This window comes from Salvelinus alpinus, chromosome 29 (genome assembly GCF_045679555.1).
Source record: "Salvelinus alpinus chromosome 29, SLU_Salpinus.1, whole genome shotgun sequence".
Taxonomy (NCBI): domain Eukaryota; kingdom Metazoa; phylum Chordata; class Actinopteri; order Salmoniformes; family Salmonidae; genus Salvelinus; species Salvelinus alpinus.
Window position 1 is genome coordinate 19236276 of NC_092114.1, and position 18902 is coordinate 19255177.

Sequence of the window (18902 nt, forward strand, 5' to 3'; positions counted from 1 at the left end):
GTCCCAGTCTGAGGTCCTGAGAGCAGGTTAAGGTTCATCTTCCAACAGGACAATGACCCTAATCACACAGCCAAGACACCACAGGAGTGGCTTTGGAACAAGTCTCTGAATGTCCTTGAGTGGCCCAGACGTGAACCGGATCTAACATCTCTGGAGAGACCTGAAAATAGCTGTGCAGCGACGCTCCCCATCCACCCTGACAGAGCTTGAGAGGATCTGCAGAGAAGAATGGGAGAAACTCGCCAAATACAGGTGTGCCAAGCTTGTAGTATCATACCCAAGAAGACTCGGCTGTAATCACTGCTTCAACAAAGTACTGAGTAAAGGTTCTGGATACTTGTGGTTTTTATATTTTAATAAATTAGCAAAAATGTCAACCTGTTTTTGCTTTGTCATCATGGGGTATTGAGTGGGGGAAAAAATATATATTTTAGAATAAGGCTCTAACAAAACAATGTAGAAAAGTCAAGGGGTCTGAATACCCTCTGAAAGCCCTGTATAGTGTATGTTAAGGACTGTCAAAGATGTTAAGAAAATAAATATTGGTAGAAAATGATAACGTGAAATAAATGGTCTACACCAATACCCACGTGCACCTGATAATAAACAAAGCAACGGGCGCTCTAAACAGCTGACTGCAAACAATGATACAGGTAGAAAGACTTATCAAGGGAGCATGGCAAACAAGTTGTGAAGATGAGCAAGTAGCCTACAAAGGAAAATCGACGCGTTTAAAGGAGTGCAGTTGAGGCCTAAATGCAGCACTAGTGAGTGGACAGATAGAGGGGTGTTTGGAAGCTTAAACTTCAATATTTACCACTACATTTTTAACAAATAGGAGAAGGGTTAAATTAGCATTATTTAGAGAAATTCACACCCTGGTTTTTATGACACTTTTATTGTCGGTGTTATGACACGGTGTTGTAAAAATTGTCCTTCACTCTCTGCCTTGTCTATCGTCTATATCTACATGTACCGGATAATGCGCTGATGCATTTGTTTCTCGTGTGTGTGTTACAGCAATCAGGAACCTTGCTTTACCTTCTTTGTGTTAATCATTAGCAGCTGAAGACTGCTGTTGAAAGAGCAGTTGGGATGATGAATACAGAATGATAATGAGATTTGACTCCTTCCTCATATTGTAAGTCAAAGGACAAAGTAGCAGTTATGTTTGGGTTCCGATTATGTAATGGACAACTCCTGATTTCAAAAACACTATGTGGAATTCAGTTTGCTTGATGCGTGTTAAGTCAGGACTGAGTTTGACACACACACACACACACTGCTCATGTGATGTCAATTACCACGGTATACACTGTGGGGGCGTGGTGCAAGCAGAGGCCCAAAGTCTGCCCTTTCAAAAGTGCAGCAGTAGGACCAACCCACTTTGTCTGACTGACAACTCTGCTCCAATCAATACCGTAACAATCTTTGGATAGCCTATCGTATCGTTATTGGTGTGTAGCGGCACTCATTTCCTCAGAATGTAAAATAGAAAATCCAAGTAGCGGGGTAATTTATCAATGGGTGGTCAACTGTTTGTCTACTACTGTATAACAGAGTACAACAGTTTCAAGTTATAAGAACATTTGAATAGTTTTAAACTTTCTTGCGCTGCTGTGCCTCAGGTGACTTTTACTAGTGCCAGAACCGACATTCCAGAAGTGACAGGCAACCGGACCGGTGTTGTTTGGAGGCGCTGCACTCGATCCCTGTTTAATAAATCCAGACCCTACAACAAGGTAGGTTATGAACGAGTGTTTTTTTCGGCGTTGAATTTACTTTATTTTTTAATCAAATCTAATTTTATTTGTCACATGCACCGAGTACAACCTTAATGTGAAATGTTTAATTACAAGACAAGAAAATTACATAAGGCTATATACAGGGGGGTACTGGTACCGAGCCAATGTGCGGAAGGTACAGATTAGTAGAGGTCAATTATAGTGTTTCTGTTTTACATACTTCTCTTCCCACATACAAACCTCACATTTTATTTCATAATATGGTGTATTGGATCATTTGTTTCTATCCTCCTGTCCACATCCACTTTATATACATATGATGTTGACTGCTGAAAGTGATGAGCTTTCTTTAAATAACAGCACCTTTTCTCACAATTCTTATTCAGAATCATGCTTTATTTGGGACCAGATACTTTTGGGCATCAGCAAAGCATGCGTCATTTACAGTAATTAAAAATATATATATATTTTACTTTTTTATTTAACTAGGCAAGTCAGTTAAGAACAATTTCTTATTTTCAATGAAGGCCTAAGAACAGTGAGTTAACTGCCTTGTTCAGGGGCAGAACAACAGATTTTTACCTTGTCAGCTCTGGGATTCAATCTTGCAACCTTTCGGTTACTAGTCACACATGCTAACCACTAGGCTACCTGCCGCCCCATAATGAGGGACTAAGGAGGGGAGGGGGTCCTCCTTTTACCAAATTGGGATTTCCCGACCACTATATGAGCCAGTACAACCTCATTCAGACTGGATTCAGGGAAGGGTTGAAGGCAGTGGTCTGGAGGAGACAGAAAGGAGTGAGGGCAGTGTTGGGACTACACATGGTTACATATCTGATTTCTGGTAGCTACCTTCCCCTCATATCTCTCGATCTCTCGCTGGGGTGGCGTTAGGGGGTAAATGGTGTTATGTTAACACAGCACAGGGGGCTTCCCTCTTGTCCAATGAGTGAGTCTGTTAGAACACACTTGGGGTGTTGGGTGCACCTCCTACACATCTGAAGGGGAATTTGAAGGTGAAATTAGGGGAAATACGGTATGACATTTGGAGATCAATAAAGAACACAACAGTAGTCAAATCTTTGTATGATTCATGTTGGTAGGAAATAGGGGCGCAGGTTGGAGACATATAGTGGGGTCCGAAATTATTGACACCCTTGATAAAGATGAGCAATAATGACTGTATAGAATAAACAATTAAAATACTGATCAGTGGAGGCTCCTCAGAGGAGGAAGGGGAGGACCATCCTCTGAATATTTTTATTTTAAGTAGTGAAACAATCAAAGTTAATTTTAGATAAAACTAAGATATATTCACGTAACCAAATAATTGATTAAAACACACTGTTTTGCAATGGTCTACAGTAGCCTCAATAGCACTCTGTAGGGTAGCACCATGGTGTAGCCGGAGGACAGCTAGTTTACGTCCTCCTCTGGACACATTAACTTCATTACAAAACCTAGGGGGATCGTGGTTCTAACCTTCCATAGACTTATACACAAATGATAACCTATCAGAGCTTTTGTAGCATGAATTGACATGGTGTCCACCCAATCAAAGTATCAAATAATGAATACTGAAAGCATAAGCTACAGCTAGCTAGCACCGCAGTGCATAACATGTGGTGAGTAGTTGACTCAGAGAGAGAGAGAAAGACAATAGTTGAACAGTTTGATCAAATTCATTTCTTAAAATATGAAGTGAGAGAAAGAGAGTGAGTGCTATATTTCGTAGGTTTTTTTCTCGCTTTCACTTAGCTAGTGAAATCGGCTAGCTAGTTTAGCCTGCTCAAACACGCAGCTCAAACAGAGAGAGATGCTATGTTAGCTAACTGGATATGGCTATCCAACACTGGAAGTCTTCCAAGTCAAGGTGAGCTTTTGGCTTTATTAGTTTATTGCCACCGGGGGTTCTACTAAGCTAACATATGGAATTGTTTTAAGATGGTCATACCATGGATCATTTAGCTATTTCATTTAGGATTTTAGGTACCCTTTAGGTATCAAAAAAAGTATCAAAAGGACAATTGTTTTTAAGTGTCTGTTTTATATCTGAGAGAACCTAGAGTAAAACAACAACGTGTACGTGTTCGTGAGAGTCTCACCTTTCCATAGCGGGGTCATATTAGTGTGTAACCCAAACTGTTCAGACGCTACAGGCAGAAGATGGCAGATCGGTGGTACCGACATCAGACGAGTCCCGTGACGCGTGTGGGGGTTGTAGGTGTCCTAAAGCAAAACAACTGACGTACACTACCATTCAAAAGTTTGGGGTCACTTAGAAATGTCCTTGTTTTTGAAAGAAAAGTGTTTTTTTTGTCCATTAAAATGACATCAAATTGATCAGAAATACAGTGTAGACAATGTTAATGTTGTAAATTACTATTGTAGCTGGAAACGGCAGAATTCTTTTAATGGAATATCTACATAGGCGTACAGAGGCCCATTATCAGCAACCATCACTCCTGTGTTCCAATGGCACGTTGTGTTAGCTAATCCAAGTTTATCATTTTAAAAGGCGAATTGATCATTAGAAAAGCCTTTTGCAATCATGTTAGCACAGGTGAAAACTGTCATGCTGATTAAAGAAGCAATAAAACTGGCCTTCTTTAGACTAGTTGAGTATCTGGAGCATCAACATTTGGGGGTTCGATTACAGGCTCAAAAAGGCCAGAAACAGATCTTTCTTCTGAAACTCGTCAGTCTATTCTTGTTCTGGGAAATGAAGGCTATTCCATGTGAGAAATTGCCAAGAAACCGAAGATCTCGTACAACGCTGTGTGCAAACTGTGCAAACTGGCTCTAACCAGACTAGAAAGAGGAGTGGGAGGCAACAACTGAGCAAGAGGACAACTGAGCAAGAGGACAAGTACATTAGTGTGTTTAGTTTGAGAAACAGACGCCTCACAAGTCCTCAACTCTCAGCTTCATTAAATAGTACCCACAAAACACCAGTCTCAACGTCAATAGAGAAGAGGGATGCTGGCCTTCTAGACAGAGTTCCTCTGTCCAGTGTCTGTGTTCTTTTGCTCATCTTAATCTTTTATTTTTATTGGCCAGGCTGAGATAAGGCTTTTTCTTTGCAACTCTGCCTCTTGACGTTGAGACTGGTGTTTTGCGGGTACTATTTAATGACCAGCCTTTCACTGTAAGGTGTATTCTGTTGTACCTGTTGTGTATACCTGTTGTATTCAACATTTCACTGTAAGGTCTACTACACCTGTTGTATTTGGCACATATGACCAATACAATTTGATTTCATTTGATAAAGATTACCGATAATGACTGTATAAAATAAATAATTCAAATAATGAGCTATATTGTATGCTCCAAACAATTGCTAAATTATATTATTTTATACTAATACAATTGCTCAGAGAACGTTTTTGTTTAACACATAATAATATCAATTTTCAAAAAGGTAGTAGTCAAAATTGTTGACATAGTTGCCATAGGCAACGTCATCTTACTTTAGTGTTTGAGGCGTTTGTGTGTAACTGTGTCTCCGCCTTCCTACAGGTGTTGGCCCTGTCCCCCCCCAACAAGTGATGTTTGCCAAGGCAACCGCAAACTTTGTCCGTCAGATCGACCCGGATGGAACTCTGATCTCTGTCTCCCGCCTTAACGACTCAGACAAATTGGTTCCCATGGCGCTGGTTGTCAAGCGCAACCGTTTCTGGTTCTGGCAACAGCCCAAGTACCAGCCCTCTGGCTTCACACTCAGTCACCTGTTGTTAGGAGACAAAGAGCTCACTCCAGGTAAAGTAGAGCCATGGTTACTCCTCATATACACCTCACATTTCATATTTTGCCCATACACAGCTGTCTAAAACATATCTGGCCATTCATACCTTACACATCTGACTTAATCCTACTTTGTGCGTTTGTCTGTCTGTCTGAATGTGGGTGCACTCTTCCTACGCTCTTGTCTCTGTCTCTGTGCTTGCTCGCTTAGACGTGTCTGAGTCAGACTTCCTGTCCTATGAGGGTAGGTTTGGAGACAACCTGAGTGGGAAGCTGGACGCCAAGGCTGGGAACGTCAGTGTCAGCTTGGAGGGGAGGGGCTCCTCCAACCTCCAATCATCATTCGGCACGCTGAAGAAGCAGGATGTTGATGTGCAGAAGCTACTGCTGGCCTCCAATGACAGGTACTTCTCTCAATTTCAATTTAAGGGGCTTTATTGGCATGGGAAACATGCCAAAGCAAGGGAAATGGATAATAAACAAAAGTGAAAAACTTAAAATAATAAATATATTTTAAATGTTATTATGTCTATATACAGTGTTGTAACAATGTGCAAATAGTTTAAGTACAGGGAAAATAAATATGGGTTGTATTTACAATGGTGTTTGTTCTTCACTGGTTGCCCTTTTCTTGTGGCAACAGGTCACAAATCTTGCTGCTGTGATGGCACACTGGTATTTCATCCAATAGATATGGGAGTTGATCAAAAATCTCTGTCTCTCTCCCCCTGTCTCGATCTCTCTCCCTCTCTCTTTCTCTCAATTCAATTCAAAGGGCTTAATTGGCATGGGAAACATATGTTTACATTGCCAAAGCAAGTGAAATAAAAAATAAACAAAAGTGAAATAAACAATCAAAAATTCAGTTAACATTACACTCACAAAAGTTTCAAAGGAATAGAGTCATTTCATATGTAATATTATGGCTATGTACAGTGTTATAACGATGTGCAAATAGTTAGTGTCTCTCTCTCTCTCTCTGTTTGTGTTTCCTTCCTCACACCAGACCCAGTCTCTCCAGTTGTCTTCATGTACATCCCTTTCAACCTCTTTAACCTCCCTCTCTCTGTGTGTAGGATGGTGGACATGCAGCATGTTCTAGTGCAGCAGTGTGAGAAGCATATGGAGGTGTTTGCTGTATTGAAGGAGAGGGTCCTAACCACCACCCCCTGCTCCATCTCAGAACAGGTCCAGGAACAGGGCACCTGCCAGAGGGTTCTGGGACTACTGGGCAACCTGGGGACACATGCTGTACAGGTGGGTTATTATACGTGTCTATCAGATGTGTGTTCTTACATATTATTACATGTTATTAAATGTGTGTATACACTACCATTCAAACGTTTGGGATCACTTAGAAATGTCCTTGTTTTTGAAAGAAAAGCAAAAAAAATTGTCCATTAATATAACATCAAATCGATCAGAAATACAGTATAGATATATATATATATATATATATTTTTTTAAATTTTATCCCCTTTTCTCCCCAATTTTCGTGGTATCCAATCGCTAGTAATTACTATCTTGTCTCATCGCTACAACTCCCGTACGGGCTCGGGAGAGACGAAGGTCGAAAGTCATGCGTCCTCCGAAGCACAACCCAACCTAGCCGCACTGCTTCTTAACACAGCGCGCCTCCAACCCGGAAGCCAGCCGCACCAATGTGTCGGAGGAAACACCGTGCACCCGCCCCCTCGGTTAGCACGCACTGCGCCCGGCCCGCCACAGGAGTCGCTGGAGCGCGATGAGACAAGGATATCCCTACCGGCCAAACCCTCCCTAACCCGGACGACGCTAAGCCAATTGTGCGTCGCCCCACGGACCTCCCGGTCGCGGCCGGCTGCGACAGAGCCTGGGCGCGAACCCAGACTCTGGTGGCGCAGCATAGCACTGCGGTGCAGTGCTCTAGACCACTGCGCCACCCGGGAGGCCCATAGATATTGTTAATGTTGTAAATGATAATTGTAGCTGGAAACGGCAGATTTTTATGCGTACAGAGGCCCATTATCAGCAACCATCACTCCTGTGTTCCAATGGCACGTTGTGTTAGCTAATCCAAGTTTATCATTTTAAAAGGCTAATTGATCATTAGAAAACCCTTTTGCAATTATGTTAGCGCAACTGAAAACTGTTGTTCTGATTAAAGAAGCAATAAAACTGGCCTTTTTAGACTAGTTGAGTATCTGGAGCATCAGCATTTGTGGGTTCGATTACAGCCTCAAAATGTCCAGAAACAAAGACCTTTCTTCTGAAAGTCGTCAGGTGTGTGTGCAGGAGAATGGCAGTATAGAGATGGACAGTGACGTTTCCTTGGAGATTCCCCCTCTCACTGTCATCGCCTACAGCCTCATAGAGCTAGAGGTCAGGAAAGACGGACAATATGGTGAGTGCGTTGAGTGTGTGTAGTTGTATCATGAAAGGCTGTGTGTGATATGTGTGTGACCTACTGCTATAGGTACTATTACATTGCGGTTCTACATGGTGAATGAATAATTGTCTCCCTCTCTCTCTCTCTTTCTCTCTCTCTTTCTCTCTCTGTATTTTCTCTGTATTGTCAGAGCTGTGTCTCCAGCATGGTACTCTTGGAGGATTCGAGGCAGACTCTGGAAGGACCTCACCGTCCCAGGATTCCTTTGATGCCCTGTGTGTAGTGGACGGGCTGGAGTGGACGGAGAAGGAGATTCCTGAAGGAGCACCACTCAGCACACTGCAGAAAAGTATGTATTTCTTTATTCATCCATCCAGCCACTCATTCATTCATTGCTGATCCAGGTCAGTGGATAATTGAGTTCCCTTTATTGTTGACGTTGAGATATACAGCAGTTGATTTGACCAACATGTGTTTGTGTGTGATATTGTGTCAATATATAAAACAGGAAGTGAAATCTGTTGACAGCTATTCCACAAAAGAAATTGAGAATTGTCTTCTTCTTTTCATCAAATAAATGATACTGAGAGAGGAAGTGCAGTGCTGAGTTTTTTTGTTGTAAATTTGGATCAAATATTTAATGTATCAATTGTGATTTACGTTGTTGTGATTTTTCACACACAGAAACAGACTGAGAGGAATTTCTCTCTTAGCATTATATGGTGGTCTGTTCATTCTGTCGTCAATGATGTGTCATCAGAAAAGTGAGCCTAAGAGTCAAGCTCTAATTGGTTATTTATCTATCTCTCCCCTACAGACTTGCAGGGGTTGGACTTGGAGGTCTATGCAGGTCAGTTAGCGGTTCTCCCAGAGTCGACCCGGTTCGCTCTGTTCCAAAGACTCCGGGAGGTTCTAGTGGACAGAACCACACTCACGGTTCTGGAACACATGGTAAGTGTCACAGGGCCCAGGGCCAAATGTAGTGCATTATAAAGGTATAAGGAGGCCATTTGGAATGCAGCCCTTGTCTGATGGCATTGTTTGGTGGAGTTTTTAGACCAGGCACAGTCATATCTGACACAGTATGATTTGGAAATGATTCTCTCTCTCTCTTAGTTGGAGGAGTTGTGCAGAGGTGAGGAACCTGACCCTGCAGAGGTAAAGCAATTAGCTGTGACTCAAAACAAATCTGCTTTCGCCCTATTGGACCTGGTCCAGAAAGGCCCAACCAATGAGATACAGGCTGACAGAGCCTCCACCTCCCCTCACCTGATCGCCACTCACCTGCTGGTCAGCGCCTTGGAGGGTGAGTGTGTGTGTGTGTGTGTGTGTGTGTGTGTGTGTGTGTGTGTGTGTGTGTGTGTGTGTGTGTGTGTGTGTGTGTGTGTGTGTGTGTGTGTGTGTGTGTGTGTGTGTGTGTGTGTGTGTGTGTGTGTGTGTGTGTTGCATTCTCTAACCCCTGTGTGTTGCATTTCTGTAGCGTTGCCTGAAGCTGCTCTGACTCTGCTGGGAGAATCTAGCCCTGATGTCCTGGAAGCTCTCAACACTCTGGTCAGTATGATTTTATTCACTATATGATTCACCAGTCACTTTAAACGACTCACCATTCAATACTGAAGCCTTCAACCCTCTGGTCAGTCTGATTCAATTCACTTTATGATTCATGAATTACTTTATACAACTTCACTATTCCTGATTCACAAATAAGGCTTTGATATGAATACTCTGGGCAAAACATGGACTGAAATAATGAATCAGACACTAGTCATTATCTATTCCACTGTAGACCCTGTAACTCTTACCAACCTGTGTTGTCTGTCCCACAGGTGACCAAGCTAAAGGTAAACAGTCAGCCCCTCCCCCTTGAGTCGCTGCCCCTCCCCCTACAGGATGAGGGGGCATTCCATTGGGCAGAGCAGCTCCTCTTCTCCTCCAAAGTGACGCTGCGGAGAGAGACTGACAGGCTGTGGGCGGAGACAGGAAGAAAGCCAGGAGTTTTTCCATTGGTCATGTGCATCGCTGTGCAAGGACTTACATCTCTGTATACTGGGAAAGGGTAGCATGCATAGATGGATGGATGGGTATGTTTAAAATGTATTACCTTTTGTAAATTCCAGTGCATCGCTTGTGTGTTTGCCCTATATACAGTCGTGGCCAAAAGTTTTGAGACTGACACAAATAATAATTTCCACAAAGTTTGCTGCTTCAGTGTCTTTAAATATTTTTGTCAGATGTTACTATGGAATATTGAAGTATAATTACAAGCCTTTCATAAGTGTCAAAGGCTTTTATTGACAATTACATGAAGTTGATGCAAAGAGTCAATATTTGCAGTGTTGACCCTTCTTTTTCAAGACCTCTGCAATCCGCCCTGCCATGCTGTCAATGAACTTCTGAGCCACATCCTGACTGATGGCAGCCCATTCTTGCATAATCAATGCTTGGACTTTGTCAGAATTTGTGGGTTTTTGTTTGTCCACCCGCCTCTTGAGGATTGACCACATGTTCTCAGTGGGATTATGGTCTGGGGAGTTTCCTGGCCATGGACCCAAAATATCGATGTTTTGTTCCCCGAGCCACTTAGTTATCACTTTTTCCTTATGGCAAGGTGCTCCATCATGCTGGAAAAGGCATTGTTCGTCACCAAACTGTTCCTGGATGGTTGGGAGAAGTTGCTCACGGAGGATGTGTTGGTACCATTCTTTATTCATGGCTGTGCTCTTAGGCAAAATTGTGAGTGAGCCCACTCCCTTGGCTGAGAAGCAACCCCACACATGAATGGCCTCAGGATGCTTTACTGTTGGCATGACACAGGACTGATGGTAGCGCTCACCTTGTCTTCTCCGGACAAGCTTTTATCCGGATGCCCCAAACAATCGGAAAGAGGATTCATCAGAGAAAATGACTTTACCCCAGTCCTCAGCAGTCTAATCCCTGTACCTTTTGCAGAATATCAGTCTGTCCCTGATGTTTTTCCTGGAGAGAAGTGGCTTCTTTGCTGCCCTTCTTGACACCAGGCCATCCTCCAAAAGTCATCGCCTCACTGTGGGTGCAGATGCACTCACACCTGCCTGCTGCAATTCCTGAGCAAGCTCTGTACTGGTGGTGCCCCGATCCCGCAGCTGAATCAACTTTAGGAGGCGGTCCTGGCGCTTGCTGGACTTTCTTGGGCGCCCTGAAGCCTTCTTCACAACAATTGAACCGCTCTCCTTGAAGTTCTTGATGATCCGATAAATGGTTGATTTAGGTGCAATCTTACTGGCAGCAATATCCCTGCCTGTGAAGCCTTTTTTGTGCAAAGCAATGATGACGACACATGTTTCCTTGCAGATAACCATGATTGACAGAGGAAGAACAATGATTCCAAGCACCACCCTCCTTTTGAAGCTTCCAGTCTGTTATTCGAACTCAATCAGCATGACAGAGTGATCTCCAGCCTTGTCCTCGTCAACACTCCTGTGTTAATGAGAGAATCACTGACATGATGCCAGCTGGTCCTTTTGTGGCAGGGCTGAAATGCAGTGGAAATGTTTTTTGAGGATTCAGTTCATTTGCATGGCAAAGAGGGACTTTGCAATTAATTGCAATTCATCTGATCACTCTTCATAACATTCTGGAGTATCTGCAAATTGCCATCATACAAACTGAGGCAGCAGACTTTGTGAAAATTAATGTGTCATTCTCAAAACTTTTGGCCATGACTGTACACTCAATGAATTATGTATTTTTGGAGACACTTACAAAAAGCTGTAAGAGAATCTACTTCAGAATATGAAAGTAAGACTTGTTTTCAGAAACTTTAATGTGTTTGGAAAGAAATTGAAAGCCGAAGTCATTTGTGATTGAGTCGACATACGCAGCGTTTACCGTGAACGGCGTCTCCGCTAAAGCAGGAAAATTGCCTTAAAATGTAAATCACGCTGTAAAGCTGAACTTATGCAATGCGGATTGAATAGAGCCCTCACAGTATATTACCTCTACATTTAATGTAGAAGTGTTTATAAATATATTATATTCTTATTTACAATAAAAGTGACTCAAATGACACAATGCATAATTTTGTACTGAAGAATGTTTGTTTCAAATGCTTGTGTTTTTTGTTTTTCACGTTTTGTGTTTGCTTTTCATGTATTGTGCAATCGATGTGTATATAGTTATAGGTAACTACCAAAATAAAGGAAACATCAACATAAAGCGTCTTAATACAGCATTGGTCCACCGCAATCCAGAACAGTTTCAATGTGCCTTGGCATAGATTCTACAAGTATCTGGAACTCTATTGGAGGGATGCGACACCATTCTTCCACGAGAAATTCCATCATTTGGTGTTTTTTTGATGGTGGTGGAAAACGCTGTCTCAGGCGCCGCTCCAGAATCTTCCATGAGTTTTCAATTGGGTTGAGACCTGATGTCTGAGACGGCCATGGCATATGGCTTACATAGTTCTCATGCCCTGTGGAAGGGGGCATTGTAATCCTATGGGGGCATAGCCAAAATTTCCAGCATTTTTATACATGACCCAAAGCATGATGGGATGTTAATTGCTTAATTAACTTAGGAACCACACCTGTGTGGAAGCACCTGCTTTAAATATGCTTTGTATCCCTGTTTATATTATCTTGGCAGTTACCTGTCTATTGCCTCTGTAAGACATCAATTCAAAGCATATTGCTATTTGTGTAAGATTATCAGGCTTTTTAATAATATATCAATATGTTGCATTTCGTCATTTCACAGTTCTACGTAGTTGCAATGCTGCCACTAAACTATGAATTCTGTTTTCAGTCAAATGTACTGTATATTTATGAACCATCCATTGTCTCTGAATGGCGTTAAATATTAACTAAACATAGCCATTACACAAAACAACAAAGGACAAATACTTTCCAGATTAATTTCTGTAAATTTAATGAAACAATGTATTGCTTTAGAGATGTGTTTCAAAACACAAGGTTGTTGTTGGACACCAGTTGGGACTTTGTTCAGAATGACCAAAGAAAACAGTCAGAATATAGTATTTGGGTTACAGCACAGGAGGGCTTTGGGGCTTTGACACTGGAGGAGGACTGTGGGATAGTATTGTTTCGTGCCACATCAACTAATTAAAAAACGTCAAGCACCTTACATACAGATCAGGGTAGATGGTGAATGGTAAAAACAGGATGTAGTCTGTTCAACATAGAAAACAACACAAAGCAAAGGATCATGGGAGACAAAAAAAGTCACTAAGCTAAAAATGATCATCATAGCCACAAAAGACAGTGAATCCTACGGTAATAAAAGAAAAACTAAGAAACACAGTGTTAAAATGCTGATATTCAATAGTACAATGTAAAGTGTAAAGCTCTTTTCCTTTCATTCTCTTTGTAGGATGTGTGAGGGGTAGATATTCAGACAAGTTCATTTTTGCTGAGGTCACAATTCTAAAGAGGTAAATACAAACAAATCAGGGGGTAGCCTAACAGTACACTGTAGGGTATTTGGAGGAGGGGGGGGTCTACGACAATCACACAAGGGATGTCCACAGGATTCGGTCTGAGACACACTAGTTGTCATGGCAATGACATGCGCCGTAAAAAGGTTTCCTTGGCAACAGTGCTCAGAGTTCTGGAATATTGCATAGTGTCTCATCTTCATTGTTGACCTGTGTTGATATAACAATAATAAATACTCTTTCTAGAGCAGTCCCCAGACAAGAAGAAAAAACATCATTCCTTCTCAGGGATACAACTACAAAAAAACTAGCGTAATAACAAATAAATTAAAAAATATGGCCCAAATGATTGGCCTTGATGTTTATTTTTTCATGTTTTTGAATTCCACGTTGGTATGAATAGAAAGATCGTTCGTAAAAAGTTACAAAATACTAAAATATATAAGAAGTCTTTCCCTTCGAGTTTCCAGTAGAAAACAGTTGCATTGTGTGCAGGAAGTAAGGAGAGAGGAGGAGGCGCTTGGTTTGGTTGGTTTTCCCCCCGTCAAAGTACCACAGATTACCAACCCCCTTTCTCATGTCCTTTCCCCCGCCTCGGGGGTTGAACACACTAGGTCAAGTTGACCCAGTCAGACAGTGTCCGGTTGGGGTTCAGTAGACCCAGTTAACGGGGACCCACTGTGGTTCGGAGCAGAGTTTGTCGACGGCAGCCTGTAGCGTCTCGAAGGCGTGGTCCAGGTTGTCGTTGGTGATGACGAGGTCGAAGTAGTGGTTGTAGGCCCTCTGGATACGAGCACTCTCATCAACAGTCTTCCTCAGATCCACATCCTGACAGAGACAGAGGGTGAGTGTGGGTCTTTGTCTCTGTGTGTGTGAAACTTACTGTGATGCAGAATGGGTAACAAGTACACTATGTGAGTGTTGTGTGTTCTAGCGAGATAATGTTCCATAAAAACCAGTGTTATGCCCTGAAATCACATTACAATGGAAGGATACCAGAAAGCAACATGTGAAAATACTCTGGGAATAAGCGGCTGTGTCTATGCCCAGGAAAAGGTCCTGACCGTGAGTTGTTTGGTGGTGATTCCAGCGTCCACCGTAGCTTTGTGCATGGCCTTGAGCGTCTCAAACTCTGGTGCTGCGATGAACACCACATACGGCATGAACTCTGCTGTCTTTAGTACCTTCAGAGCCTACTGTCCAGACAGAGAGAGGGTCAGTGAACCAGCTAGAGATGACAAAGACATCCACAGAGAGACAGACATCCACAGACAGACAGGCAGGCTGACATCCACAGGCAGGCAGACAGACAGACAGGCAGATATCCACAGACAGGCAGGAAACCACAGGCAGACAGGCAGTTATCCACAGGCAGACAGGCACATATGTACAGTATCTCATACTAGGATTCTATCTGGAATTGAAAGGTGTTGTTTTACAGTAAAACTATGTTGCACTTTTTAAATGCACTACAAAGTTTGATTTGATTGTGACCTGTGGGTTGACGTCCAGGATGCAGGTTCGTCTCGTGTCCACCACCTCGTGGATGGAGTCCATCTTGGTTCCGTAGAGGTTCCCGTCATACTCGCCGTGCTCCAGGTAACGGCCCGCCTTCACGTCCGCCTCCATCTCCGTCCGTGTTACGAACTGGTACGAGTTACCGTCCAGCTCATCGTCACGGGGACGCCGGGAGGTGACTGAAGGAGGAGCGGTGGGTGGAGGAGCGGTGGGTGGAGGAGAGGAGCGACAAGAACAGAGAGACAGTTAGAGAGAAGAGAGAGGGAGGAGAGGAGCGACAAGAACAGAGAGAGTTAGAGGGAGGAGAGATAAGAAAAGAGAGAGAGAGTTAGAGAGAAGAGAGAGGGAGGAGAGATAAGAAGAGACAGATGAGAGAGAATGCGCATGAATGAGTGAAGAGAAGAATGGAGCATTGGGGGAAGCTGACGAGTCAGTCTGACTTAAAACATTCAAATTAAACGTTCTATTGGGTTTCTGTCTGATCTGACAGAGAGCACTGAGCGTACAGTGGTCCATTAGGTTCTGGAGGGGGAGGGGGTTCTAGCATAGAAATAGAATTAGAACAGTAATTACACCAGTAATTACACCAGCAATTACACCAGTAATTAGAACAGTAATTACAACAGTAATTACACCAGTAATTACAACAATAATTACACCAGCAATTAAACCAGTAATTACACCAGTAATTACAACAGTAATTAGAACAGTATGGATTGCAGACTCACAGGGGATGGTGGTTCCGAAGTGTGTTGGGTTGAGGACCACCAGTCGGTTCTTGAGGCTACGGCGGCCCACCCCCTGGGCTCCAATCAGAACCAAGGTCTTCCTCTGGAACGGGGGCATCTTGGCCACCTCCTCATAGATCTGCAGCTCGTGCCTGTCAAACTCTGCCCTCAGCCAATCACAGAGAGGAACACAGGAGAGTTAGCCAATCAGACAGGAGAATATAGAGTTGTCAGTCAATGAGGGAAGGGACATAAACAGTCGATCAGTAAATTGGGAACTACACAAGTCAGGAAGTAAAAGAGTGAGGCCCAGCACAAACAACCAATGACAAGAATGAGCCATGACAGATTTAGCCAATGAGAGAAGGGTATGAATGCTTACCTGCGTTCCTGGCTGTTAGGTACATCATTTTCTTCTTTTTCTTTCCAGTTATTGTACCACACAGAATCCCTGTTGACACACATCAGTACACACCAACACACATCCGTACACATCAATACACATCAATACACATCAACACACACCAATACACATCAGTACACATCAGTACACATCAACACACATCCGTACACATCAACACACATCAACACACATCCGTACACATCAATACACACCAATACACATCAGTACACATCAGTACACATCAACACACATCCGTACACATCAACACACATCAGTACACACCAATACACATCAGTACACATCAATACACATCAACACACACCAATACACATCAGTACACATCAGTACACATCAATACACATCAATACACATCGGTACACATCAACACACATCAGTACACATCAACACACATCAGTACACATCAACACACATCAGTACACATCAACACACATCAGTACACATCAACACACATCAGTACACATCAACACACATCAGTACACATCAACACACATCAGTACACATCAACACACATCAGTACACATCAACACACATCAACACACATCAGTACACATCAGTACACATCAACACACATCAGTACACATCAATACACATCAATACACATCGGTACACATCAACACACATCAGTACACATCAACACACATCAGTACACATCACTACACATCAGTACACATCAACACACATCACTACACACCAATACACATCAACACACATCAGTACACATCACTACACATCAACACACATCAGTACACATCAGTACACATCAGTACACATCAGTACACATCAACACACATCAGTACACATATCAATACACATCACTACACATCAACACATATCAATACACATCACTACACATCAACACACATCAGTACACATCAACACACATCAACACACATCAACACACATGAACACACATGAACACACGTCAATACACATCAATACACACATCAATACAAGTGCAAGCAAGTCTTCCCTATCTGTCTTTGCATCTGAAGGCCACAAGGGGGCAGGCTCAACCCATTCTAAGGTAACAATCTATTAAATCATTATGACTTCATTGGCTGGCCTCACAGTTTAAAGACAAACTAAACTATTTCAAGTAAGAGCTCTCCACTGTCATGGATGTGTTATGGAAAAGGTCCTCTCAGAGTTGCTCAGAGCATGAGCCAGTCAGCTCAGTTCAAACCAAATTATATTCATCACATGCGCTGAATACAACAGGTGTAGAGTTTACTGTGAAATGTTTATTTACGAGCCCTTTCCCAACAATGCAGAATTAAAAAGTAAGAACAATTTGGAACACATTTCTAAATAAACAGTAACACAATAAAATATCAATAAAGAGACTATATAGATAGAGTACTGGTAGCGAGTCAATGTGCAAGGGCACCATGTAGGTAGGGGGGAAGGTGTAGGTAGGGGTGAAGGTAAAAGTGACCAGTCAATCAGGATAGATAATAAACAGAGTAGCTGCAGCATATGTGAAGAGTGTGAAAGAGTGTGAAAGTGTGTCTACAGGTGTGTGGTGTCAATATACATGTGTGTGTGTGTGTGGTGTCAATATGCATGTGTGTGTGTGTGTGTGGTGTCAATATGCATGTGTGTGTGTGTGTGTGGTGTCAATATGCATGTGTGTGTGTTTTGTGTGTCTGAACGTATGTAGTGTGTGTGTGTGTGTGTGTGTGTGTGTGTGTGTGTGTGTGTGTGTGTGTGTGTGTGTGTGTGTGTGTGTGTGTGTGTGTGTGTGTGTGTGTGTGTGTGTGTGTGTGTGTGTGTGTGTGTATGTGTGTGTGTGTGTGTGTGTGTGTGTGTGTGTTTTAGTGCTGCAGGACGCAAATTTCAGTTTGAAAAAGCTATCCTTTGCTTCCTAACTGACTGTGTGTATTGGGTCCTGACTTCCCGGAAAAGTTGCATATCGCGGGGACTATTCTATGCTAGTGCAGTACGCCACAGGGTGTTTTTGTGCTGGTCAAGGGCAGTCACATCTGGAGTGAAACAAGGGCTATATCTGTTCTTAGTTCTAACATTTTTGAAAGGGGCATGCTTATTTAAGATGGTGTGTGTGTGTGTGTTTTCATAGGAAATGGTGCCATCTACAGGTTCAATGTGGTCAATGCAGTCTAGAAACATTTCTGCACCACTTCCCCATAGTGTTTCTCACACTGTCAGCGGAGGGTGCTGTTCTACAAGGCCAGTCCTAGAGAGATCACTAGTCTGGATTGTCAGGCTTGTAGCAGTGAAAGCAGAGATGATTCACAGCTGCACTTCAGATGTTATGATACCTAACTAACATACATGGCATCTTGTTTCAGTGCTGATCCCCAATGACATCAATGCTACACACTCTCTCTGTAATCAACTACAACTGGTCTATGCTGATCTGTACAGATTGTAACTTGAGTCATGTGGGTGTGAATGCATCAATGTAAGAGTGTATCCTGTATTATAAACTGGGTGGTTCGAGCACTGAATGCTGATTGTCTAACAGCTGTGATATATCAACCGTATTCCACTGGTATGACAAAATATGTATTTTTACTGCTCTAATTACATTGGTAACCAGTTTATAAGAGCAATAAGGCACCTCAGGGGTTTGTGATATATGGCCAATATATCACGGCTAAGGGCTGTATCCAGGCACTCCGCTTTTCATCGTGCTTAAGAACAGCCCTTAGCCATGGTATATTGGCCATATACCACACCTCGGGAATTATTGCTTAATTAGGATGTCTTCTCTTTCAGTGTGTGTGTGTGTGTGTGTGTGTGTGTGTGTGTGTGTGTGTGTGTGTGTGTGTGTGTGTGTGTGTGTGTGTGTGTGTGTGTGTGTGTGTGTGTGTGTGTGTGTGTGTGGGTAGAGTTCAGTGGGTGTGTGGGTAGAGTCCAGTGAGTGTGTGGGTAGAGTCCAGTGGTTGTGTGGGTAGAGTCCAGTGGGTGTGTGGGT

The 18902-nt window shown here is 42.8% G+C and overlaps 2 protein-coding genes across 7 annotated transcripts in view; one reads left to right on the top strand and one right to left on the bottom strand.

Annotated features, from left to right (window-relative positions):
* The first annotated feature begins 1455 nt into the window (after positions 1 to 1455).
* On the top strand, positions 1456 to 12271 carry LOC139559228 (gasdermin-E-like). Its single transcript, XM_071375025.1, has 10 exons — positions 1456 to 1742; positions 5268 to 5507; positions 5704 to 5896; positions 6569 to 6749; positions 7767 to 7875; positions 8051 to 8209; positions 8678 to 8811; positions 8977 to 9166; positions 9341 to 9411; positions 9687 to 12271. The coding sequence occupies exons 2-10, from the start codon at positions 5297 to 5299 to the stop codon at positions 9918 to 9920; spliced, it is 1482 nt and encodes a 493-aa protein (XP_071231126.1). The 5' UTR covers positions 1456 to 1742; positions 5268 to 5296; the 3' UTR covers positions 9921 to 12271.
* A 469-nt stretch (positions 12272 to 12740) lies between these two features.
* The window catches only part of LOC139559229 (protein PALS2-like), a 45596-nt gene continuing 39434 nt past the window's right edge, over positions 12741 to 18902 (bottom strand). For all 6 annotated transcript variants that reach the window (XM_071375029.1, XM_071375031.1, XM_071375028.1 and 3 more), the window contains 5 exons: positions 15923 to 15991; positions 15541 to 15702; positions 14789 to 14991; positions 14359 to 14487; positions 12741 to 14122 (listed from right to left, as the gene is read on the bottom strand). In XM_071375029.1, the coding sequence (XP_071231130.1) occupies positions 13946 to 14122; positions 14359 to 14487; positions 14789 to 14991; positions 15541 to 15702; positions 15923 to 15991 (740 nt within the window). In that variant the 3' untranslated portion in view covers positions 12741 to 13945. The remainder of the gene's footprint in view (positions 14123 to 14358; positions 14488 to 14788; positions 14992 to 15540; positions 15703 to 15922; positions 15992 to 18902) is intronic.